The sequence below is a fragment of the Haliotis rufescens genome, unplaced genomic scaffold (genome assembly GCF_023055435.1).
Source record: "Haliotis rufescens isolate VD_foot unplaced genomic scaffold, xgHalRufe1.0.p SCAF_6, whole genome shotgun sequence".
Lineage (NCBI taxonomy): Eukaryota > Metazoa > Mollusca > Gastropoda > Lepetellida > Haliotidae > Haliotis > Haliotis rufescens.
The window spans coordinates 34,505,937-34,533,837 of NW_025964334.1; the positions used below are offsets into that span (position 1 = coordinate 34,505,937).

Here is a 27,901-nt window from a genome sequence, read left to right on the forward strand (position 1 = left end):
AATCATGTCACTGAAAGATTTGTTTACTCCGTGAAAATACTGTGTGAAGATGTTACTACCCCTCCTATGTCGCTCCAGTTGACAATGAGCAAACTTTGACCAGCCATCCAAATGAAGGATGTGTGGTTCTTGAGCTAATCAGATGTAAGCTTTCTAAAACAGCTCGGCTTCATTTTTTCACCACCTCAATTTAATTTTTTTTTAAATAAATTATCAAAAGAAATCCACTCCTTTAGATTCCATAGTGCTCACAAACAACATTGTGTATGAAATATCCACTAAACTCAAATCTGTGCAGCTTTAATTATTTACATTTGGAACTGGCATTTTGAAAGTTTTTGATACACAGAAATTCCATATGGTGGTCTTAATGCTTCACTTGTACTGAGAATTAAGAAGCCTTGGCACTGATTAGAAAGTTTGTCTGACATGGCCTCCTGAGGAGGGGTTGACAGATGTTCAAGCAGAGAGGTATCCATCTTCCCGAGGCAAGAGAGTGAACTGACTTTAAAAATCCAGTTTCCTTTCTGAACTAGGCTGGAAATACTGGGCTTGATCGTAGCGCCACCAGTGGCTATTACCAGTTATGTCCCTTCTAAGCCTCTCCTATGGACCAATCAGATTCCACCACTCATATCACTTGCGTTTGCTTCACGCAAAATGGTGGCGCCCAGTCAGGACAATCTGATTGATAATCAAGATCTATATTGTGATAAAACGGGTCTTACATCGCCAAATACATCAAATCACGTGAGCACCTTGATTAAAAACATGAAAAGATTTGGAAAATATCTGCTGACAAGTTGGCGGTGCACATACTTTGCAAATCCTGCAATCAATCGAAATCTGCATGACAGTTTACGAACCGGATTTCGATGCATGATTTTGATTGGACTATGCATAGACTCGTTAGTCCAACCAAAATGTAACTCCATAATACCAGCCTAGTTCGGCAAGGGTGGAAACTGGACTTTTATAGTCAGTTAACTCTCTTTTGCCTCGGGAAGATGACAGGTATCATATCGGGTGTAAAAGATCTGATTTTAAGGATATCTAGGGTGAATGGTCTTAAAATTAAATTGAGACCTGATGTGTCCCTATCAACATTAGAGAAATATATGGCATTTATGCCAGTTTGACAAAATGCAGTAGATCTAAGAAAGGTCTACACTCTGTGTAGCTTAATAAAGATAACAAAACACTTATACTGAGATTCTAAATCACAGAACATAATAGGTAACTAAAAAGAATTAACAAAACAATTTCAGTGGCATAAAAAATACTAATTTGTACAATACTGAAGAAAACAAACTAAGGTAATATGTAATAACTCTATATCATGTATATTTCTCTTATTGCACATCCGGTGTAATATTGTCTGATGTGGACTTAGAAATAACACATGGGCTTTGTAGTCAGGTGATATCCATATTTACAAACACTGGTGAACCTGTACCATGTGTGCTAGTCCTAAGACCATCTTTCTTCATTGGAGGGTGGGGAAGTATTGTTTTAATCATGTCAGTGGTTGTGACAAATAGTCCTCTACAGGAAGCTGTCAAACATAAAACAGACTGACAGAAAAACTGAAGGGTCTCAGCCTTGAAGGAGTCTCTCTCAGTCAGAAAGTGAAATTAGTTTTAGCAGTCTCTGCCAAATCCAAAAATCTATTAGCCCAAACTTGGCTATAGGCATCATTTTCTGGAGATTTTGATGTTATCATTAGTCTATTACTACATAAGCTTACTAGACAAGACAGAAGTTTACTCAACTTGGGTTTTCAGACTCGTGGATCAAGTCACAGACTGTTTTAGATAAGATCAAGTTAAGACAAGTCATCAGGGCTTTTCCTAGAGACCTTAACCCTTAGACAATCATAAATCCTTTAGCTTACAGGTGGGTTTATGCCCCGCAGTCTGGAACCCAGTTTAGACTAGGTCTAGATGCCTTATTAGGCGACTTGTGCCAAACTAATCCATTATCTTTGTGAAATTCATGTCATCACTAAAAGCGAGATGAGAATACATTGTAAAATAAGAGTATACAGACACACATCATAGGTTGTGAATACCCTGACTCAGACTTGCCACGACTGCCAAATGACCCAAGTAACAGATCTGTGATAGTCTTAGTGCTTTGTAGAGCAGAGCCTAGGACTTTCGCTTTCTCTTTACACAGGCCTTCTGAAAATTTTACCAGCATTGACCTCATAGGCTAGTGTTACGTTCTAACGCTGTCATTTGATGTTTCATTCAATGTAGAACAGATACATTATGGGATTATTACAAACTATTACTTCAGGTGGTTTCGAAAGCAGGTACCTCATAGGCTAGTGTTATTTCCTAACGCTGTCATTTGATGTTTCATTCAATGTAGAACAGATACATTATGGGATTATTACAAACAATTACTTCAGGTGGTTTCGAAAGCAGGTGGCAGCTTCCCTAAGTAACCGAGGTTCTACCATGTAGACTATCGTGAGAATATCATCATTAATAAATCTGCGTTAAGGTTACATGCTAAACAGTCTTTGGTCCTTGGTTGTATGGAACCATGGCATTAATTTGAAATGAGAATGTTTGATTTGAATGTATCTTGTGGAACACAAGCCAAACTGTAGTACCCACTTCAAATTTATATCTAACTTTTAAAAGCACTACTGATATTGAAATGCAGACTTAGCACATTATCAAACATGAATATTGGACCTAAAGGTATTAATCTCCATTTCATAATGATAAACACCTTCGACCCATTTGTCACCATTGCTTCATTTTGAATCTGATTGAAAAGACAATTCTGAAATCTGCCATCCAGTAAAATAAGTTTCATTCAAGATTGAAAAAGCGTTAACCTAAGAAATCCTAAATTTGAGGGACATTCGTTTCTAATGTCAAGCTCATGAATGAGTGAAATTCCAGACAAGAGTACAGACAAGAGATTGAAAAATATACATGAAAGTATGGTGATAAAGAAGTCAATGGCGTTTATCGTAATAGATTGGAGAAGAACACCTTTGATAATCAAGGATGGGTCTAGCCTTGTTTAAGGTTATAAAAAATAAGGGTGTTAGGACTTTTTGTCCTCATCTTTGGGCGACACTGTAGCCTGTTGGAGCCCGCTCCAGTTAAAGTTGGACATGTCTATTGGAAGACCATCATTTTCCGTCATAAAATTGGTATCAAAGTCAGCAAATATCCGTGACAGACCATTCAGGGGATAGTCACTGAGGTTTTTACCTCCCTTGTCCGGCGAGATCTGGAAAATTCCAAACTCGGTGAGAGAGTTATTAGGGGAACGTCCAATTTTCTGACTCTCCCCAAACTGAGGGGATCCGATGAGCTTGAGAGCATGAACAGCCTCCTCTTGTAAAATGTCCAGAAAACTACCATCAAAAGCCCCCGTACCCCGTAGAGGCGTCAGTCCGCGAATAGGGGATGGCAGGTGTTCTGGGGATATCGTAGCATTCCTAAGGGGAGTTGATGTGGTTAAAAGATCACTCTTATTCTTATCATCTGGTGATTGAAACAGCTGTCTTAGAGGAGTGGGTAAACCTTTCTCAAACTGATCATCTGGTTCAGAATCAGAGGATTCAGCCAACAGTGTCTTTTCTTCGGGAACTTTTGGCAACTTCTTGATCCGACTTCGAGTTCTTTTCTTTGGCTTGGGTGCATAAATCTTAGGTTTAGGAAGACCTTCAGCTGCACTGGCCTTTAACTGTTTTGCAGTTTGTTTCTTTTCTGTCTGTCCACTGGCCACAGAAATACCCTGTTCTTTTAAAATGGAAGTCAAAGCGTTCTCGTCTTCAGAGACATCGGCATTGAGCCATGCCTGTCGCAGGATGTTGATGCCAGGATGTGGCTGTATGGACTTGTCAGTGTGTTGGTGAGTCGGGGCACATGCAATCGGGACTGGGGTACTGATTGAGGCAGTTGTCTCAGTCTGGGCAGGGGTGCCACCCACTTGCTGTTGACTGTTGGGAAAATGGACAATGATTGGTTGTTGCTGTTGTTGCTGAGGCACATTGTGGAGTGGCACTAGAGCATACGCTTGCACTGGAGACGGTCGGGGCAGAATTGGCAAAGGGCCTGCAAAGAAAACGGTAGGGTTACACTGGTATTCAAATGTGTATGGGTGATTCAATACCAATACAATTTCTGTGATAAGTATTACACATACAATTATTGTGTTCATTATAGAAAAAAGGGGTGAAACAATGCACTAAACATTCAGAGTTTCACCTGATGCAAAAATACTTCATCCTATTGGCAAGAAAGTTAAGAATGGACGCAAGTCATATCAAATGAGAGTCCTAATGAGCGTGGACATTGGTTGTTTGTTGTTTAACGCTGCACTCAGCAATATTCAGAGGTCTGTAAATAAACGAGCCTGGACCAGGCAATCCAGTGATTGATATCATGAGCACCTTTCTAGGTCAGCGAGCCTGACCTCCTGATCTCGTAAGTTGCCTCTTACAATAAGCATAGCTGCCTTTTACAGCAAGCATGGGTTGCTGAAGGCCTTTTCTTCCCCTGATCTTCATGGGTCAGCGTGGATGTTGGAATGAAACTGACTGAGTGAGTGAGTGAGTCGGGTTTAACGCCGCTTTTAACAGTATTCCAGTTATATCACGTCGTGTCAGCTTAATGTGGGAGGAAAGCCCGAAGTGATGCAGGTCACAGACGTTTACCACTTCGGTGAAACCCACGAGCACGGGTATGGTGCTGGGAATGAAACTGAACTGAAGCATGTCAACATCAGTTTGTCTGATATTTATGTCCTGATAAGAAGTCCATTCTCAGACAGAAGGAGAACATCCCCATCTGTAATAACCATCAGGCATCATACATCTTTGTTTCATATTTGTTGCTGTTACATGACATCACGTTAAAATGACATTTCTCAAAATTTGACCATCTTCCTAAGGGAAAGGAGTTAACTGACTGTAAAAGTCCAGTTTTCATCCTTGTCAAACTAGACTGGAAATTCTGGTTAAGATCGCCACCAGTGGCTATTACGAGTTATGTCCCTCCTATTGACCAATCAGATTTCACCTATCATATCACTTGCATTTGCTTCAAACAACATGGAAGCTCCCAGTGAAAACAGTCTGATAGATTATCAAGATCTTTATTGTATTTATGAATGTATTTATAAATTTACCAAATATGTTTTGGCGGGGTTTCTATTCATTCCCTTTGATGATGGAATGTCTTCTAGCAGGGCAAGTGTTTATGTATGCTACCTCACTATTGAGATTTATAACTTACCATAACATACTGCCCTGGTAGAAACTACTGAACACAAACTATGGCATGGAGCAAGGGAGGTAACCACTGAATCCTGAGCATTCAACAACCTGTTTCCACTTCAGCATTCCAATAAAATGGCAATAAACAGTGTTCAAATTATTTATTGCCATTTCAAATTTGTTTTGAGGTGACGGGGCAATGAGTCTTTACAATGGTTGTACAAATTATGTCATTACAATAAGGTTAGTCAATTTTAAAACAGTGCCTCTTTTCATTCAATGGAATTACTGTCTATTTGCTAATTGTAAATAAATATAGTCACTGGAGAAAGATAAAAGAGAAAAAAAGAGCAATCTTTAAATGTGGTCTTAAGTCCAACAGGTCAATTGTGTGAAGACAGCTACCTGTTCTCTTCCTCCTGAAGCAAGCATGAAATGGGAACGGCTGCTGCTGCTGCTGTTGGAGGCTGGAGCAGCTAGAGGGTGGCACCGGGACAATGGATGGATGGAACACACTGTTGGGGTTGTTCTGGTTAAAAAACAACGGGATCATGCCTGGCAGTTGTGTGGTTGCCTGGATACAGTCAACTGTAGCCTTGTCTGAAGAAAACAAAGTTAATTGGTCAATACAGCAAATAGATATTTGTTGTTTTAATGCTGTAATATTCCAGCTACCTGACAGCAACCTGTAAATAATCAAATCTGGAGCAGACAATCCAGTGATTAATAGTATCAGTAACAATCCTTGCCGAGCCTGACCAGCACAGGTTGACGGGGACCAATTCTAACCCAGAATCTCCACAGGGTGCAAATACATGTACAAACTTGTGAGTGAAATAAAGTTTTCATCATGTAAGACAGGCACGAAGTTCCTGGGGACAGTTTCTATACCAGAATCCCCATGGGGTTTTAAGGTAAGGTTCACAAATAAACATGATCGAAATATGGATTGGTATTTATTATTGAAGGATAAACCACTTCCTTCCCTCTTTGTTTAGATGAAACATCCTGTGCATAGCGACTTACATGAGGTGATCACATAACTACCCCTGCCACATCACTCATGCTTACAGCTAACAGGCTAGACAAAAACAATCTTTACAAACATTAGCAGTCCGTTCTCAATGACTTTTTAAAGCAAGGAATGTTTTAATGTGTATTTAATGCCAGCCCATGTCAATATTTCATGTACAATGAATATGTATTCAAATAAAGATGAATGATCATTGTTTTTCGTATTGTCTTCAGTCTGACTTTTTGTACTCTGTGAAACCGGACCTCGTCGACTTTTTTACTGGTCCCAACTGTGTCCGAATTGGACAGATTCCGCTGTATATAAATATACAATTTGAGCATCAAGAATGATGAATGAGGTACCTTTGCTGCCTGTTCTGTTGTCTTGTTTCTCATCATCAAACTTGAGGGTCCACCTCGCTCCATGCTTCTTCTTGTCTTCCGATGTCCGGATGAAACACTGGTAGTACGACAGATTATGTCGTATCGAGTTCTGAAACAGCAACAGTCGTGAATCTGACCGACCTTTTACAGTTTGCTCTAGTCTTGACTGAAAAATTGCAATTACTTTGGAGATTCTCCCAACAAATAAGGCCAAGATAATCTTGACCCTGTCTTCCATGTCTACAGTGTTCAAAATTTGGGGCATCTAGGGTTGTTGAAGTTTACTGAAGCCCTTCACTTTCAGTGGAGAAAATGACAGAAAATGATCTCACTTATTTAAGATGTACCATATATCTTCCCCATGTTCACATTGTGGCACCAACTAGAAACATGCCAACATTTGAACCAACAATATGACAAAATGGGTGAGTGTGAGTGAGTGAGTAAGTGAGTTGGGTTTAACGCCGCTTTTAACAGCATTCCAGTTATATCATGGCATGTCAGCTTAATGTGGGAGGAAAGCTTGAAGTGGTGCAGTTCTCGGACGTTTACCACTTTGGTGAAACCAACGAGCACGAGTATGGTGCTGACAAACCTAGAAACTGGGATTCGAACCCACAATCATAGGTTTCTGGAGTGCCCAAGGGACGCTACTCTACAAAGCGAATTGCGGCGCCTTAGACGCCTGGGCCACCCGTGCCCCCCTGACAAAGTGACAGTTAATCATGGTCTATGGGGCAGACAAACAAATGAGGAAGTGACATCTGGCACAAGACCCTAGCTAACTTGCTGAAATTCATAAACAACTTTTAAAATGAATTATCGTATTATCATCATTAGGTGTTGCCATGACAGATTAACTATAGCAATAAGAAAGAATCGGCCGGTCATTTTTCTGCATAGTAAAGAAAATCTTAAGATTGAGCCAGTCTGTGGTTCAGTTACTTTTAAACATAATTTAACACTGCTCTAACTGTCTGTACCCACCTTCCATCCTGGCTTAGCCGTGTACTTGTAGAAGGCAAAGGTTTCCTCTATCCACTTGCATATCTCCCTCAAGGTCATCTTCTGGTCAGCGCGGCTCTGCAGCGCCATCTGGATCAGTACCATGTAGGAATACGGAGGGCGCTTTGCTCGCCCACACTCGCGATTTACCTGAAACATACATACACATGAGATACTGAGGTTTAACATTGATCATGTTTAGAGAACCGAGATAATTACGGATTATCTGTCCCGGTTGAATGATGTAGGCAATGAGCCTTTTTAGTGAAAAACATTGTGCAATAGATACATTTGCGAGGTAGGTATAAACATGTTTAATGTGGACAAAGACAAATTTATACTGAAACCTCATAATTGGCGATTACATTGTTATTTCTTTGAAATATAACAGGATAGACAGGGGTGTGAAATTTTGAGAGATGCCATTACACTAGTGTTTACATATACAGTAAACTACGGTTATAATGAACACGCTTAAAACGAAATGACGGATATAACAAACTTACTTTTTGGTCCCGACTATTTGCTGTAGTTATGCTGTATAAATACTTATAACAAACTACGGTTATAACGAACTAAAATTAGTAGTCCCTTTGAGTTCGTTATAACCGTACTTTACTGTATCATGATATAATCAGAGGTGTTTTACCATGTTTACAGTGAAAAGGCATACAATTTGTTTACTAATCAGAACTATCAGATTCAAACTCTGGTTTTCAGGTGTTCAGTGTGATGAGCCCACCCTTCCAAGCCCTACCCCACCACCCTCTGCTCACCCGGGCTATTTCCTCATGATTGTATTCCTTCCGCCGACCCCTCTCCTCGGACGTCCAGCGTGTGGCTACTGTGGGTGGGTCTGTCTTGTTGCGAGGTGGCTTCTCCCCCAGCTGGAACGCTCCCAGCCACTGAATGTTGGCCAGGGAGGTATCCAGGGACTTGTCACCGCCTTCAGGAAGAAGTGATGTGGTGTTAAATATGGACAATACATGCACTACATTTGAAATTAACATGTCTTCATAATGACCATTCTAAGCAAACCAAATGTAAAAGAGTGTATTCTCATGATTATCAGTCAGTAAAGACAAGATATCATATGGATGACAACTTATTTATCTGTTTATTCTATTTTATGGGATGTTTCGGTAAGATCCTTATACTGTTTCAAGCAAGAGTGACTAAGGATATAAGGATAAAGATATAAGGATCTGTACCGAAATGTTGCATCACAATAGAATTCAGAAGTTGTCATCCACATATTAAATATCATGTCTTTACTGTTTCTTTTTTTCTTCTTTTTTTTTATAAATTTTTATTCAGTCATATACACAGGATACATATGCATTCGAAAAACAGTACAGCTTCATGAATACAGGTACTTCTCAAAAGGATGTGGTACAGAGGAGGCCTAAGGCATAATCCACATCATGGTACGGATGAAGGCATATTTATGTATACAATTAAGAAGCTGCGGTATTTATGGTACATCAAATTATGTTGCAAGCATCAAGTGAATAAGTTATTTTGCAGTTTGAGTAAACAAAGCCCATTTTCTATTAAAGGCAGAGAAGTTGTTATTTCTACGTGCAATATGATATTCAACGTCATAGATACGTTGAAAGCTAGATAGAAAAAGTCTTTACTGTTTCTTACCATATATAACATAGGTTATATTATGGCTGTGTTCTTACCAACTTCTGAAAATGCCAGTCAAACAGTTTATGATTATCAGTGTTCGAAAAAAAGCCTGAAAGTTAGGATTTCAGAGCCATGTCCTTGTCATAACCTTAACATGCTTAAAGTTAAAGTTAAAATATCTAGGGGTCTGTTGATTAGAATACTATGAATTCTATAGAAGCAAAGTCAAAACTCAACAATAAAAATACAAGGCACTCGTCCAAAGTTTGTTGTTTAACACTGAACATTCCTGCCTGTAAATAATCGAGTATTGACCAGACAATCCAGTGATAATATTGTGAGCAATGATCCACGTTGTCTGGGTATGATGTCATGCAGTTAACCAAGTCATTGAGTCTGACCACCATATTCCACAATGTCCTTCTTATCAGTCTGAAATTTTTTAATCGAGAACACGTCAAAGTATGTTTCGAAGCGTAGTTGCCAGTTTGAAACTAGTGTCGTAAAGCTTGGGAAAGCTGACTTCTGATTGGCTAATGTCGATTTCTTGTCAGTCATTTCAGTGGTCGGTCAAAATTGGCAAAAGGTCTATGTTTAGCGGTAGCGAAAACTAAGATCTGATTTTAATGAGATTACATAACTCACTTGTCCAAAATGAGCTGTGGACTAGTTGGATATGAACAGTAGTGTTTACTCTTATGCCCTTGATACATTTACAATATTGTAACCATGGTAACACAAACAGTAACAATTGAAATCTTACCATCATCCGAAAGCTCAGTATCTTTCTTTTCTATGCTTGTTGACATGGGTCGTCGGCTGAATGTAATCTTGGTTTCAATTGGCCCACCAGGCCCAGATTGTGTGGTTGTAACAGAGGATGGAATCATCTCTGGTGTGCCTTGAGAGGAATGTAGTGATTGGCTGGACAGGTTCTGAGACCCCGGAGTCAAGACTGTAGATGACAAGGAGGACACGGACATGGATATTCCTGAGTCAGGCGATGCCCCCGAAATGTTCAGTGTTGATGTAGATGTAATGGGTGTTGATGATGCTAATGGTGATGGTGCATAAAGAGCCTTCACAGCTGCAGCTGCTGGCGGGGTAAGTACACTGGTGGAGGAGGGGGGCGGGTATTGGTTTGGGGACACAAGGATGATCTTGCGTACTGCAGGATGAGTCTTGTAGTCCAGACTCGGTGTTGGGGTGTTGAAGGAGCCAGTGCCTTGGGTCGCTGTTCCTGGGAATAAGTCTGGACTAGCAGACATCACGATCTTGGACTGCTTGATTGTTCCCGCCGGGGGTGTGATCGGGGACAGCTCGCTACAAAACAGATTTCTTTTCACAACTCCCTTAACACCAAGATCGCTTCCAACAGAAACTGGAATATGTGGTGGGGGATCCTCATGGATTCGAGTCCTCTTGGCTGACGGCAGGACCAGCCCCTCAGCTTCTTCAACATCCTCAATCTCATCGTCTTTCAGGAAGAGATTGGCTGAAGAGATGCCACTATCATATTCATCATCACCAATATTGGACAGGTTTTTGCGGAGGCCGTCAAGTGACTGTCGGCTGGAGGATTGGTTAAGCACCTGGAGTGACCCTGAGGTTTCAGCTTCCGTAACATCCCCATTCTCATCCTCCTGCTTGATAATGATCACATATGTCTTCTTTGCATCTTCCTCTAGAGCCTGCTGAGCGATGCCTCGTTTGGGAACTTGTAGTTCTTCAGGACTAAAAGCCAACTGCCCATTTCTACTGGTCATAGTTGACTGTCATGCAAGCTGAATTGTTGTGGGATCATCACCTGTAACAGGGTGTAGATAAGAGCTAAACATCCATGAAGAACTTGCTCAGATTTTCATGTCAAGTTTTATCATGTTTATGTTGATTCATTCATTACACTAGTCTCTTGGCCTGAGCCCAGAATTTTTTCTCAAGTAACAGTGAAATATATGATATGGTGGTCAAGTAGTCTGGTGATATTTTGGGAAGCTTTAATGATCGGAAATTGAAATTTTGTGCCAACTCTAATCACTGCCAGCAACCTAAACAAACTGCAAGATATATTGTTTTCTTTCCATGTGTTCTATATTAATCACCAATTGTACTATGTTCTGGTCAGGACAACCAGAGAATGCCCTATTTTAAACTTATGCAGAGAAACCAAACGCAAAATATTGATAAGTCTTGATAAATCCATGACAGGGATGAGAATATTTTGTTTCTTCAAAGACACTGAAAGTTAGTGGTTTGAGGGGCTTTATGATTTATGCTTATATTGTAATCATCAGTACGTATCAATAGTGACCCTTGACGTAATGAAATCTGTGGAAAATTCTCATCCCAGTGTAATGTATCTTCAATATATGCATTGCATGAATGAATGAATGAATGTTGTTTTATGTTCATGGTGCAGTCTGCAATAATCCCATTCAGTCCCATTAAAATACTATTGTATTAAAAGTCAAATTTAATGTTTATCATATTTGTGTCAAATTTAAACAAAGCCTCCATAATCATCTTGGAGGTTTCTAAATTCTACATAGGACTGAGCTAAGCATTTTGATTTCTGTATTATGAAAATGAATGTAAACAGGCAGTTCAGAATGGAGAATAATATAGACTGCCCTAGTTGTTGAGCCCTAATACATCTACACACAAAAGGTTTTATTATTCAGGGAACATTTGTGCTAAGTATGGGTTTTCTTTTCTTAAGATCAAACATTCCAAATCAAGGTGGTAAAGAAATGAATGCAAATCGTTTTAGAAACCTTACACCTGATTAGCTCAAGTTGACAACAAACAATACATCCTTATGTTTTTTTATTGGGCGGTGAAAGTTCAATCAGGGTTCACCTGACATGACTTGGAGAGTTTGTCAGATCTTAACAGGAAATATTGAATTGGAGTAAAAGATATGATTTGAATGACATTGTATCCCACTTCAATCACCATTTGTGTAAATAATTCAACCTTGGGCCTAGCAAACAAGCAGCAGTGTTTCACCATTCTCAGACTAAAATATGTACATGATGTTGGAGCTACAAACTTATGTACTTTGTCATTTGTCTATGTTTAAAATATATATGTCACATATTCATGTTACAAAGTACAAATCCATCCAACAGCATGAACACAGTCTGATTAATTTGGATTGATACTGATTTTGCATCAGTCTTCACAAGCGTTGTTTATTGAGCAGTAACAGAAAAAACAGTACATAGTTTTGATTATGCAGCAATCATGGCAATCAGGGGCCAAGTAAGGAAAACCTTTTGCTTGAATTTAACCATCTGAATCTTTCTTAGCCATGTTAAAATTGTTATTCTTAGACAGTAAACACAGCTGACAACACCAAACATTGTTTTTTTTTACACCCAAAAAATTCCTATCATCAACACTGACATATATCGGTAGAGGACAAAATCCAGCTAGATACAAAACATTGTGTTTGAATAGCAGCATGGAACACATAGCCTACAAGGGGTAGTTTGGAGACTACTGAACACACAGGTATTCATACTTTGTATTCATTCCTGATAGCTTTATCTGAAAATGGTGAGGCCTTTCAGCATGTTCAGCTACCAGATGAATCATTTGTATTTTGTTCCATGATCATAATGATATTCATGACATATCAGGGAAGGTCAAGTGTCAGTAATCAAAAATACTATATATGCTGTCAAACTAAGACCAAGTGTCTTGAACATGTTAAACTTGAAGAGATTTCTCAAACAAAATAAGATGAATCTTTGAACATGTTAGGCCTACTTCAATAGCTGTTTGTTCAAAGAAGGCACATATGTCTGGAATCCGATACTTTATTCCAAAGAGTTGTATGTACTTGACTGTTTTATTATTAAATGTATTTATCATATAACTGCAAATAACTTAAATACAAACAATAAAACTTCGTTAAATGTTCAAGTTCACCATCCATCCATCCATGACGAAACTAGTCACTAACGTCTCTCAAAACCATAAATCAAAAATAATTCTTTACAACACTCGCCAAACACAAAAAGAAGGCCTTACCTCATCCTAAGCGTATTTGGGGTACAATAGCACTAATGAGAAAGTGACAATTCGTGTTGAAACATAGCTTAATTGCTCATAATTGATGGAAAGCAAGTCTGAGCAAGATTGTCAACCATTTTTAAATTTTGAGGCACGAAATGAACAGACCAATCAGCGTTAAGGATTGAATATGCGCGAGATTTCCCGATATCTGTCTTCCGAACTGCATGTGTGTAGTTTCTTTTCATTGGCTAACATTTTCATTTTATCCAATAGACAGAGACCTTTCAAACTGTCTGATTATATTGATCATGGCGACTGCATGAAAACATTGTGACTGAATGAGTCTGGACATGTCCATTGATTTTAGCGGGCAAGTTCGCTCTTGTGTCATTGTTGATGTACAGTATTAATGTGCCGTTCGATAACCAATTATTATGACCGTCCTTTGTTAAACTACCAAAAGTTTCCCATTCAAATATGTTCGATTATCTACAAAACGACATGGACTCTACCTTTCATGTTGTTTTATTTCACACTTGCAAAAAACGCATTTATAACGATCGATGCAGGAATTATTGGAATGAGAGTGATAAGACTGTAGACCCTCAGTCTATATTCTATAAATAGACTTGTTAATTTTTGTCGTCAAGGGTTAGGTTCCCGTAGTGTTTTAACAACTAAGACCCCAAATCTTTATGCAATGTTTACATTTGAAGTATTGAACAACTACCAACAACTAAGGAATGCGTACGCATAACTTGATGTCGACTTTTGTGGTAATATAGGCCTATAGATGAAACTAGCACATTGACCATGTTGACACATATAACATATGTAAATAAATTCGAACTTTGGAACATGGAACAAAGTGACCAAGTGACGTCATAACGAACTGTTTTAAATGCATGTTATTGTTTGGCACAATATAATGATGATCATGATGATTACAAAGACATTTTGACCATGTTGACAGATGGAGTTCTTGCAAACTGTACAGAAAAATAATATCAATGCTTTTTTTGACCTGTTAAAAAGAAATATTATTAAATACATTAATCATGTTAATCTACCTATAACTCCAGGACCCTGCTACAAAACAAGTTTTCTGGACCTGCTAACACGTTTTGTAGTTTGGGACATAACACTAGATTTCAAGGCGTACATAAATTACTGGGCATTTGTCTTTTGACCACTACCCACTTGTGTCATTATGATTTGCCATAGGCTTGGAAACATCGTCATGTAACACATTGTGTATCTTCAAAATACCGCAAAGTTTTGTTTTCAGCAAATTAAGTTTACAATTTATTGCGATATCAGAGGATCTAGATATATCAATAAAATCATTACCTCACTAGTGAATCGGGTCACAGTCTGCTGTATTCAAACTTCAAGGTGCCATCCATTATTTAAATGGTAGAAGTTTTAACGCAAGAAATAACATCTGAAATCAGAGTAGAACACTTTCCATGTTTACATATTTGAAGTTTACTGCATTTTAACAGATAAAATCAGTGTTCCCGTTTACTGGTAATTACCAGTTTTTTTACCAGTAAAATTAGGCTTGGACCGGTAATTCATCTGACTGCCAGTCCCTGTGGACTGGCAAATAAAGTACTAATAGATCTTTGTTGTTGAACACTAAATCGTTGATATTCATATATTCAGATATAAGTACATTTTTCGAAACAAAGTCAGCTTGTCTGTTACCATCAGGGTTTCCCCATGTCTATTTCTAGGTTAAATATCCAGTTGTAGCGTCTTTGTCTCAAAATATTAAAAAATAAAAATAAAATTGTGACTGAGTTTATGTGAATGATGTATAGAGCTAACTAAGTTACTTCAGAGATGACATCTTTGCACTGAACATGAAGTTGAAAGAATTAAAACCAAATAATTTTTATATGTTTTTTAATTGTTGAAAGTTGGGACTGGCAAAAATTAGAGGGGATTGGTAATTTTTAGAGTTGCCAGTCCACAAGGACTGGCAGTTTCAAAAGCCAGCGGGAACACTGAAAATGTGTCTGATTTTTTTTTACGCTTGTAATTGTGCACCATTTTGAATAGACACCACAGGTTACCTCCCTTGCCTTTTGATATCAGGTGTATGGTGATTTGATAGGGGGATAATAACCTACCTTGTAATTTGAAGGCATCACTGAAAACTCAAGGCAGAGTACAAATAAAGAATTACACCCCGTTAAGAAAGAGTTACCACTTTTCGCGCATTTCAAATAAATCTCTGAACACCCAGTAATCTGAGTGCAGCATTGAAATTTGCATACACCTTGAAATTAAATCTGGTGTTGCTTCCGGATTTAGTTTGGCAGACTTTCCTGAAATGTGTCTATTTTCATGATCTTAGATTACAGAATCCATCTGAAATAGTAAACATTGGTGTGGCATTGTTTCTCTTAAATATGGTAAATATATCAATTAATTGTTTTCATATGTCAATACCAAATGAATACAGGATCAGTTTGAAAATTCGTTTGCTTTAAATAACATTCTCACTCACTTTAATCGATCTTACAGTGTGATTTCTATACCATATACAAAATAGTAAAATTGTTTTCCATAAGATCATGATAATATCAAAATTTTGGGTTTTTGAATTTTCAATATCACAACTTCACCTTACCATAATTTCAGATATGCCAAGGAAAGGTTCCCGAAAATCTATACTTGAAAAGAAACCCAAATTAGATTTTGTCAAGAGCCCTGTAAGTGGCCCTGGATGTCCTGTGTCCCCTGTCCTTGGAGCTCTTCATCCTCTCACAGCTAAGGCCATAGCTGCTGATGAATCCAATCTCACATGGGTAGGATTTCTATGTTCAAATTCAAATAGTCGAAAATAAATGTCTCAAAATTAGGCTCAGTAAACATGTAAATTATTTCATATATTTGCTGTGGTTGATGTTACCCATCCTCAGTTATTTAGCATATTATCTCTCCGTTCCATTATGATATATGGTATGGTATGAGATATGATATGATATGATATGATATGATATGATATGATATGATATGATATGATATGATATGTATACCCTTGAGCCATACACCATCCTCGGTTATTTAGCGTATTATTATCTCTCCGTTCCATTATGATATGATATGATATGTATACCCTTGAGCCTTACACCATCCTCGGTTATTTAGCGTATTATCTCTCCGTTCCATTATGATATGATATGATATGTATACCCTTGAGCCTTACACCATCCTCGGTTATTTAGCGTATTATCTCTCCGTTCCATATGATATGATATGTATACCCTTGAGCCTTACACCATCCTCGGTTATTTAGCGTATTATCTCTCCGTTCCATATGATATGATATGTATACCCTTGAGCCTTACACCATCCTCGGTTATTTAGCGTATTATCTCTCCGTTCCATTATGATATGATATGATATGTATACCCTTGAGCCTTACACCATCCTCGGTTATTTAGCGTATTATCTCTCCATTCCATTATGATATGATATGTATACCCTTGAGCCTTACACCATCCTCGGTTATTTAGCGTATTATCTCTCCGTTCCATATGATATGATATGATATGTATACCCTTGAGCCTTACACCATCCTCGGTTATTTAGCGTATTATCTCTCCGTTCCATATGATATGATATGTATACCCTTGAGCCTTACACCATCCTCGGTTATTTAGCGTATTATCTCTCCGTTCCATTATGATATGATATGATATGTATACCCTTGAGCCATACACCATCCTCGGTTATTTAGCATATTATCTCTCCGTTCCATATGATATGATATGATATGTATACCCTTGAGCCTTACACCATCCTCGGTTATTTAGCGTATTATCTCTCCGTTCCATATGATATGATATGTATACCCTTGAGCCTTACACCATCCTCGGTTATTTAGCGTATTATCTCTCCGTTCCATTATGATATGATATGATATGTATACCCTTGAGCCTTACACCATCCTCGGTTATTTAGCGTATTATCTCTCCGTTCCATTATGATATGATATGATATGTATACCCTTGAGCCTTACACCATCCTCGGTTATTTAGCGTATTATCTCTCCGTTCCATATGATATGATATGTATACCCTTGAGCCTTACACCATCCTCGGTTATTTAGCGTATTATCTCTCCGTTCCATATGATATGATATGTATACCCTTGAGCCTTACACCATCCTCGGTTATTTAGTGTATTATCTCTCCGTTCCATATGATATGATATGTATACCCTTGAGCCTTACACCATCCTCGGTTATTTAGCGTATTATCTCTCCATTCCATTATGATATGATATGATATGTATACCCTTGAGCCTTACACCATCCTCGGTTATTTAGCGTATTATCTCTCCGTTCCATATGATATGATATGTATACCCTTGAGCCTTACACCATCCTCCGTTATTTAGCGTATTATCTCTCCGTTCCATATGATATGATATGTATACCCTTGAGCCTTACACCATCCTCGGTTATTTAGCGTATTATCTCTCCATTCCATTATGATATGATATGATATGTATACCCTTGAGCCTTACACCATCCTCGGTTATTTAGCGTATTATCTCTCCGTTCCATTATGATATGATATGTATACCCTTGAGCCTTACACCATCCTCGGTTATTTAGCGTATTATCTCTCCGTTCCATTATGATATGATATGATATGTATACCCTTGAGCCTTACACCATCCTCGGTTATTTAGCGTATTATCTCTCCGTTCCATATGATATGATATGTATACCCTTGAGCCTTACACCATCCTCGGTTATTTAGCGTATTATCTCTCCGTTCCATATGATATGATATGTATACCCTTGAGCCTTACACCATCCTCGGTTATTTAGCGTATTATCTCTCCGTTCCATATGATATGATATGTATACCCTTGAGCCTTACACCATCCTCGGTTATTTAGCGTATTATCTCTCCGTTCCATTATGATATGATATGATATGTATACCCTTGAGCCTTACACCATCCTCGGTTATTTAGCGTATTATCTCTCCGTTCCATATGATATGATATGTATACCCTTGAGCCTTACACCATCCTCGGTTATTTAGCGTATTATCTCTCCGTTCCATTATGATATGATATGATATGTATACCCTTGAGCCTTACACCATCCTCGGTTATTTAGCGTATTATCTCTCCGTTCCATATGATATGATATGATATGTATACCCTTGAGCCTTACACCATCCTCGGTTATTTAGCGTATTATCTCTCCATTCCATTATGATATGATATGATATGTATACCCTTGAGCCTTACACCATCCTCGGTTATTTAGCGTATTATCTCTCCGTTCCATATGATATGATATGTATACCCTTGAGCCTTACACCATCCTCGGTTATTTAGCGTATTATCTCTCCGTTCCATTATGATATGATATGATATGTATACCCTTGAGCCTTACACCATCCTCGGTTATTTAGCGTATTATCTCTCCGTTCCATTATGATATGATATGATATGTATACCCTTGAGCCTTACACCATCCTCGGTTATTTAGCGTATTATCTCTCCATTCCATATGATATGATATGTATACCCTTGAGCCTTACACCATCCTCGGTTATTTAGCGTATTATCTCTCCGTTCCATATGATATGATATGTATACCCTTGAGCCTTACACCATCCTCGGTTATTTAGCGTATTATCTCTCCGTTCCATATGATATGATATGTATACCCTTGAGCCTTACACCATCCTCGGTTATTTAGCGTATTATCTCTCCATTCCATTATGATATGATATGATATGTATACCCTTGAGCCTTACACCATCCTCGGTTATTTAGCGTATTATCTCTCCGTTCCATATGATATGATATGTATACCCTTGAGCCTTACACCATCCTCGGTTATTTAGCGTATTATCTCTCCGTTCCATATGATATGATATGTATACCCTTGAGCCTTACACCATCCTCGGTTATTTAGCGTATTATCTCTCCATTCCATTATGATATGATATGATATGTATACCCTTGAGCCTTACACCATCCTCGGTTATTTAGCGTATTATCTCTCCGTTCCATTATGATATGTATACCCTTGAGCCTTACACCATCCTCGGTTATTTAGCGTATTATCTCTCCGTTCCATTATGATATGATATGATATGTATACCCTTGAGCCTTACACCATCCTCGGTTATTTAGCGTATTATCTCTCCGTTCCATATGATATGATATGTATACCCTTGAGCCTTACACCATCCTCGGTTATTTAGCGTATTATCTCTCCGTTCCATATGATATGATATTTATACCCTTGAGCCTTACACCATCCTCGGTTATTTAGCGTATTATCTCTCCGTTCCATATGATATGATATGTATACCCTTGAGCCTTACACCATCCTCGGTTATTTAGCGTATTATCTCTCCGTTCCATTATGATATGATATGATATGTATACCCTTGAGCCTTACACCATCCTCGGTTATTTAGCGTATTATCTCTCCGTTCCATATGATATGATATGTATACCCTTGAGCCTTACACCATCCTCGGTTATTTAGCGTATTATCTCTCCGTTCCATTATGATATGATATGATATGTATACCCTTGAGCCTTACACCATCCTCGGTTATTTAGCGTATTATCTCTCCGTTCCATATGATATGATATGATATGTATACCCTTGAGCCTTACACCATCCTTGGTTATTTAGCGTATTATCTCTCCATTCCATTATGATATGATATGATATGTATACCCTTGAGCCTTACACCATCCTCGGTTATTTAGCGTATTATCTCTCCGTTCCATATGATATGATATGTATACCCTTGAGCCTTACACCATCCTCGGTTATTTAGCGTATTATCTCTCCGTTCCATATGATATGATATGTATACCCTTGAGCCTTACACCATCCTCGGTTATTTAGCGTATTATCTCTCCATTCCATTATGATATGATATGATATGTATACCCTTGAGCCTTACACCATCCTCGGTTATTTAGCGTATTATCTCTCCGTTCCATATGATATGATATGTATACCCTTGAGCCTTACACCATCCTCGGTTATTTAGCGTATTATCTCTCCGTTCCATATGATATGATATGTATACCCTTGAGCCTTACACCATCCTCGGTTATTTAGCGTATTATCTCTCCATTCCATTATGATATGATATGATATGTATACCCTTGAGCCTTACACCATCCTCGGTTATTTAGCGTATTATCTCTCCGTTCCATTATGATATGATATGATATGTATACCCTTGAGCCTTACACCATCCTCGGTTATTTAGCGTATTATCTCTCCGTTCCATATGATATGATATGTATACCCTTGAGCCTTACACCATCCTCGGTTATTTAGCGTATTATCTCTCCGTTCCATATGATATGATATGTATACCCTTGAGCCTTACACCATCCTCGGTTATTTAGCGTATTATCTCTCCGTTCCATATGATATGATATGTATACCCTTGAGCCTTACACCATCCTCGGTTATTTAGCGTATTATCTCTCCATTCCATTATGATATGATATGATATGTATACCCTTGAGCCTTACACCATCCTCGGTTATTTAGCGTATTATCTCTCCGTTCCATATGATATGATATGTATACCCTTGAGCCTTACACCATCCTCGGTTATTTAGCGTATTATCTCTCCGTTCCATATGATATGATATGTATACCCTTGAGCCTTACACCATCCTCGGTTATTTAGCGTATTATCTCTCCATTCCATTATGATATGATATGATATGTATACCCTTGAGCCTTACACCATCCTCGGTTATTTAGCGTATTATCTCTCCGTTCCATTATGATATGTATACCCTTGAGCCTTACACCATCCTCGGTTATTTAGCGTATTATCTCTCCGTTCCATTATGATATGATATGATATGTATACCCTTGAGCCTTACACCATCCTCGGTTATTTAGCGTATTATCTCTCCGTTCCATATGATATGATATGTATACCCTTGAGCCTTACACCATCCTCGGTTATTTAGCGTATTATCTCTCCGTTCCATATGATATGATATTTATACCCTTGAGCCTTACACCATCCTCGGTTATTTAGCGTATTATCTCTCCGTTCCATATGATATGATATGTATACCCTTGAGCCTTACACCATCCTCGGTTATTTAGCGTATTATCTCTCCGTTCCATTATGATATGATATGATATGTATACCCTTGAGCCTTACACCATCCTCGGTTATTTAGCGTATTATCTCTCCGTTCCATATGATATGATATGTATACCCTTGAGCCTTACACCATCCTCGGTTATTTAGCGTATTATCTCTCCGTTCCATTATGATATGATATGATATGTATACCCTTGAGCCTTACACCATCCTCGGTTATTTAGCGTATTATCTCTCCGTTCCATATGATATGATATGATATGTATACCCTTGAGCCTTACACCATCCTTGGTTATTTAGCGTATTATCTCTCCATTCCATTATGATATGATATGATATGTATACCCTTGAGCCTTACACCATCCTCGGTTATTTAGCGTATTATCTCTCCGTTCCATATGATATGATATGTATACCCTTGAGCCTTACACCATCCTCGGTTATTTAGCGTATTATCTCTCCGTTCCATTATGATATGATATGTATACCCTTGAGCCTTACACCATCCTCGGTTATTTAGCGTATTATCTCTCCGTTCCATATGATATGATATGATATGTATACCCTTGAGCCTTACACCATCCTCGGTTATTTAGCGTATTATCTCTCCATTCCATATGATATGATATGATATGTATACCCTTGAGCCTTACACCATCCTCGGTTATTTAGCGTATTATCTCTCCGTTCCATATGATATGATATGATATGTATACCCTTGAGCCTTACACCATCCTCGGTTATTTAGCATATTATCTCTCCGTTCCATATGATATGATATGATATGTATACCCTTGAGCCTTACACCATCCTCGGTTATTTAGCGTATTATCTCTCCATTCCATTATGATATGATATGACCAGAGCTCCAGATAAGCTGCATATCTGTGTAAAATACGCATTAGAAATGCAGAAATACGCAGTAAAATTAGATAAAACTTCAAGCAGTATGAATATTAAGACAGGCTTCTTAAGCTACCAGGAGTTCCCATTGTATTTGAGACACGTACATAATAACACGATTCGAGTCCTTGTAACCAGTATCGTGCGGTTTGATGGCTGTTTTAATGCTGTGTCATTCGAACACAACTCAAAATTATTCTTTGGTGGCTGATGGGTCCAGGTTGGGTCACAACGGAATGGAAATATGATACCCTGGATAATAATCCCTTGTATTGTTTATTGTCACAGGAATTTATCTAAGAATCCATATGAGGGGCCCTTGGTAGGCAAACTGGGAAGCAACTGAGTTTTTCTTAAACTGATTTTCAGAAGAATTTCAGCATTACAATACTGTAAAATTAAATATTTACAGCCTTATCTTCTTTATTGGTCCTGTTACAAGTGGAATCTTGATCAAGCCAACATTAGAGACAACTATGTTACATGAAATGGGAATGTTTCAATACATTCGTGTAGTTTTGGGCATGCATGTTTGGCATCTGAACAGGTCTAGGTAAGTCCCTGTATCATCTGATTTATATGTCTTTATTGGGGGCTGCTGATCGACCTGTTAGAAATATGTACCAATAGTCTGCAACTTAGGCCAAAAGTAGTGAGTGAGGGAGTTGTTTTTAACGCCACTTTTAACAGTATTCCAGTTATATCATGGCGGGTCAGCTTAATGTGGGAGGAAAGCCTGAAGTGATGCAGGTCTCAGACCTTTACCACTTCGATGAAACCCACAAACACGGGTATGGTGCTGACAAATCTAGAAACATAAACGGGGCAAACTGAAATCGAATCCACAATCATAGGTTTCTGGCGTGCCCAAGGGACGCAACTCTGCAGTGCAAATCCCGGCGCCTTAGATGAAGGCCACTTGTATGAAGCCTAAGTCTAGTACAACTACAAGTATTTTCAGTCTTGTAAGCTCAGCTAATAATAGTTCACACAGTACCACTTGTGGAAATGTTTGTCACAGACTGTACAGTACCTATCTCTTCCTTTATCACTCGCCTCCAAACATATATTTGGCTTCCTGATCATGTTCATCAGAAGTTAATTTTGAAAAGTGTTGTGTCATAAAACAATTTAATTAATGAGACTAATGTGGTAATTGTTATGTTGTTCATTACGTTAATTTTTGTTTTTCATCAGATTTGAACTTGATGTTTTTAAACTGGCATGTGTTTTAAAACCTGACCATACATATTTTTGCATGTTATAGTCAAGCAGTTTAACTTGCACCTTTGTCATGTTTTTAGATCTCACCAAATTTCCTTGCTCGGCAAGGTTTGAGCCATGGGAAAATTAAACTACTGAGAGGAAAGAGACTACAAACACGACAGAGACATGTCTCAGGCGAGAAGGAGAATCATGGCGATAGTAGACGAGGACAAGCTCTTGGAAGACTCAAACCTTTGGCATTTCTCACAGATGATGCCACTGACGAATCACTGGAACTCCTTCAGAGTTTGACACCACCACGAGATTTCTCTGTGTCTAGGAACCTCTGCCCCAGTCCTACTTCTGATGTCCAGACTCCTGAAATGAAAGAAAATGCTGGTGATCAACGTCAGTGTTCTGACAGTAGTGTGCTTGTGAGGAGACAGCTTAGAAAGGGAGACAACTCAAGTCATAAATCGATAGCTGATACAGTTTGCAAGGCACCAAATCTGATTGAGTCGCCTTTAAGGATATTAAACTTTTCAGTTGAGGATAGTCAGTGTTGTGATCCGTCTCAGATTCGTAGATCGGCAAGGTTACGAGAAAAGTACAAGGATTCAGTGAAGTTACTGCGAACTCCGCCGCGACGGGTTGTGAAAGATGCTAATGTGTTGGTGGTGGATACTCCGGAGAGCGACTACGGTCTGAGTCTCCGAAGAAGACAGTTGGCTAAGCTGAGGGGATGTGTTTCTGGAAAAACATCCTGAATACTTTGAAAATAGTGTGAAGTTGCATAAGAGTGAATCTGTATGCTTGAACAGAATGCTACTGCACCATGGTACCTTGAAAGTGTTCAGATCATCACAGTGGAAAGGTCATTGTGTTTCACATTCAATAGTCAGAGGTTATCATCCATGTATTTTCTCTTAACAATGAATCGTTTGCTGTTAATAGTATTACATAGTAAATAGTAAATAGTATTAAGTACATGTTCCCAAGGCATCAGTGTCCACTAGCCTTTATCAAAATCTAGTTATTACTCTTGCCCTTTTCTTGACTCAGTCCTGGCGCCACCCTGCGTAAGCATGAGTTCTGACCCTTGTGATGATGTCAGTGCACTAAGTCCCCTTGGGCAAGTTGATTGAAAACTTGGAAAGACCTCGAAAATATTAGCTTTTGCTTAAGTGTTGGAATAATTTCAGTGCAAATTCGACTCACAATGATTGTGGCCATTGTAGCTGCCATGTTTTTGGAACCCAAATGTTGATTTTGAAAACGTTATCTTGTTGGACATGCTAGTCCTCTCCTGAGAAAAGTTGGCTGGAAAGGGCAAAGGTGAAAACTAGACTTTGAAAATTGACACTCTCGTCTCAGGAAGATGCTTAAAATTGGGCGAGATCAATTTATTTACTTGCTTTACAAATTGGCCTGTCGCTCAGTCCCTTCAGTACCCTCTTGCCTTCACGTATTTATAGGATGATAATCTGGAAAACAAGTAATTAAGTTGGTCTAGCCTACAATGTTTAAGAATGGTTTCCTTCTCAATCATTTGTACATCATGTTTGTGATTTGACCAGGCCAAGTATGTCTTCTAATTTGTGAATCAGCTTGTCAAAAGTGTCATAATGTTTGTAATGATTGATTTAGCATGTTTATGAGTAGCCTATGATTAACATGTATTTTCTAAATAACTTTTTTTTTATCTAGGGGCGGTGGGGTAGCCTAGTGGTTAAAGTGTTTGCTTGTCACATGGAAGACCAAGGTTCGATTCCTTACGTGGGTACAATTTGTGAACCCCATTTCTGGTGTCCCCTGACCTGATATTTTGACATAAAACCATACTCATTCATTCACTTAATTCATGTAACTTTATCTTTAATCTCATGCTTATCATGGTCATGTGATATTTATTGAATTCCTGCATGTGGGTTCGAATCATGGTTCGCCCCGATTATGTTTCTAGGTTTGTCAGCACCATACCCATGCTCGTGGGTTTCACCGATGTGGTGAACGTCTGAGACTTGCATCACTTCGGGCTTTCCTCCCACATTAAGCTGACACGCCGCGATATAACTGGAATACTGTTAAAAGCGGCGTTAAACCCAACTCACTCACTGATTATGAGCCTGCTTTTTAATAGAACATCCATTAAACAAAAAGTATTTGCAAACATTGGTCTGCCATAACTCAGTATGGACGTGTTGGATCACAAATATTGATTACTGGATCAACTTGATAATTGCTCTAGTTGTGTAACTATCATTATCAAACATGTATCTACTGCAAAGATATAAAGTCATGATGAGAAGCTACTGATGAATTGTTCCAGTTCAGTAGTGTTGATTGTTGTTTTGTGTGTGTTAAAGTGACCTGAATGGAGAGTGGGTGTCCCCAAAGCCTGCTGAATGGAAGATAGCTTAGTGTCGATTGAGGTAGGGGACAATGATATGGAAGGCCATGATACGATACATAGCTCGATACACTGCTCATGATGTGATACATATCTCAACATGCTCAATATGTCAGAACGACAACATGAACAACTCAAAGGCCATGAACTGAAATACTCGTATATTTCTGATGAGTGAAAAGGTAACAAGACAGGGAAGCCAAAATGGTCCCAAACAGCTGATTTGAAGGATGCAGACGGCTTTATCATGTTTATAAGCTCACTTTAATCCCCTTTTAGATAGGGTTATAATTTTGTTAAGAAAGTCAAAAATAATATACTTTGTATCATGAAGTATCACAATATGTCACATATGTATTAAGTATGTATCATATGTCTTATAGCAGGTCATGTTACTTGGTGCATCTAGTGTGGATAGATGCTCATGATGTCAATCACTGGATTGTCTGGTCCAGACTCGATTTTTTACAGACCCTGTCATATAGCTGAGTGCGGCGTTAAACAACAAACAAACTTAGGTAGAGGAAGCCTCTCTAGCTTGAAGATTGCCCATTAAGTCTGACTGACTGTATTTTGTATAGCCTACAACATGTACAACTAAACACCTGATGCCAGTCATGTGTCAACTTCCAACTTTCTTAAAGTATCAAATTGTGTTGCCATTCCACATCATTTTGGCACCTGTGAAGATCTGTGTCAGAATAGATCTTCAGCAACCCATGCTTACCGTAAAAGGTGACTATGTTTGTCGATAGAGTCGGGTGTCAGACTGGCTGACATGGTTGATGCATGTTATCGATCCCAATTGTGTAAATCGATGCACATGATATCAATCACTGGATTGTCTGGTCCAGACTCAATTATTTACAGACCACCGTCATATAGCTGGAATATTGCTCAGTGCGGCGTTAAACAACAAACAAACAAAGCATCATTTTGGGCAAACTTTGTTCATCACATTAATTCGGGCCTATTGACGATTAGTTATCATGATTAAATGATACAGAAATCGCTCTATTTGATTTTGTGTTTGTTCTATTTAAGATGTCATACATTTCCATGATCATATGACCAACACTACCATGTTAATGTTGTTACCCTGAAGACGTGGATCAATCTTAACCTGTTTCTTGATTGTGGCAATTAACCATATCCTCCTTGAATGCTGGGGGCCCTGGTCGTCCTGTTGCCACCAGTAGCTGTGCAGAGTTGTGTCCCTTAGGTGTGATGGACGTCTATGATCATAGGTTCTAATCACAGATTTTCTTTGATTCCTGATTGTTTCTGAAGTTGTCAACACCATATCTGCGCTGGGAAACGTCAAAGATTTGCTTCACTTTGAGATTTCTTCCCACATAAAGCTAACTTAACTGAAATACTGTTCAAAGCAGTGTTGACCAAACTTACTGAGTACTTGAATACATGAAAGTGACCTGTTGATGCAATAAATTAATACAAAATATCCTTCTTGTTTTTGACACTGTCTACTGTGACGAGGGTAAATATGTTCTGGAGCTAATTTGCTTGTATCTTGGTTCAACGACACACTATTTCGACCAGTCACACAGTGACTGGTATTGTGACCCATGAACCAGGAGCGTAGTATGTTGTCATTAAATCACCTTATATAGGTTGCAGGGAAGAAGTTCTAAACTGGAATCCACATGGGGGTTGTTTCAAATGATGTCATCCATTGTTAAGATGGATCCATGACAATATTCCAACAATAGATTCACTGATATGATGTCTACACATATTTCTACAATTTCACAGAAAAATTACTCTGGGAGTGACCACCTCACAACTACAGATAACTTGGAAGATACTTCTTTCTGTGATGTCAACTCCAAACTGATAAAATGTGCCATGGAGAGTTGTCAAATTTACCAGTGTTTAGAGTTCAGTGATTCACCAG

At 38.6% G+C, this 27,901-nt stretch overlaps 2 protein-coding genes across 2 annotated transcripts; one reads left to right on the forward strand and one right to left on the reverse strand.

Moving 5' to 3' along the window:
* Positions 1–929: 929 nt before the first annotated feature.
* LOC124117575 (forkhead box protein M1-like) lies at positions 930–13,466 on the reverse strand. The gene is made up of 7 exons (XM_046479531.2): positions 13,328–13,466; positions 10,053–11,096; positions 8,431–8,600; positions 7,637–7,804; positions 6,629–6,758; positions 5,657–5,851; positions 930–4,088 (listed from the first exon to the last, which is right to left on the reverse strand). Exons 2-7 carry the CDS (start codon positions 11,053–11,055, stop codon positions 3,070–3,072), a joined length of 2,685 nt encoding a protein of 894 aa, XP_046335487.2. The 5' UTR covers positions 11,056–11,096; positions 13,328–13,466; the 3' UTR covers positions 930–3,069.
* Positions 13,467–13,608: 142 nt separating this feature from the next.
* LOC124117578 lies at positions 13,609–27,442 on the forward strand. Its single transcript, XM_046479536.2, has 3 exons — positions 13,609–13,682; positions 15,965–16,131; positions 23,675–27,442. Exons 2-3 carry the CDS (start codon positions 15,967–15,969, stop codon positions 24,341–24,343), a joined length of 834 nt encoding a protein of 277 aa, XP_046335492.2. The 5' UTR covers positions 13,609–13,682; positions 15,965–15,966; the 3' UTR covers positions 24,344–27,442.
* Positions 27,443–27,901: the final 459 nt, after the last annotated feature.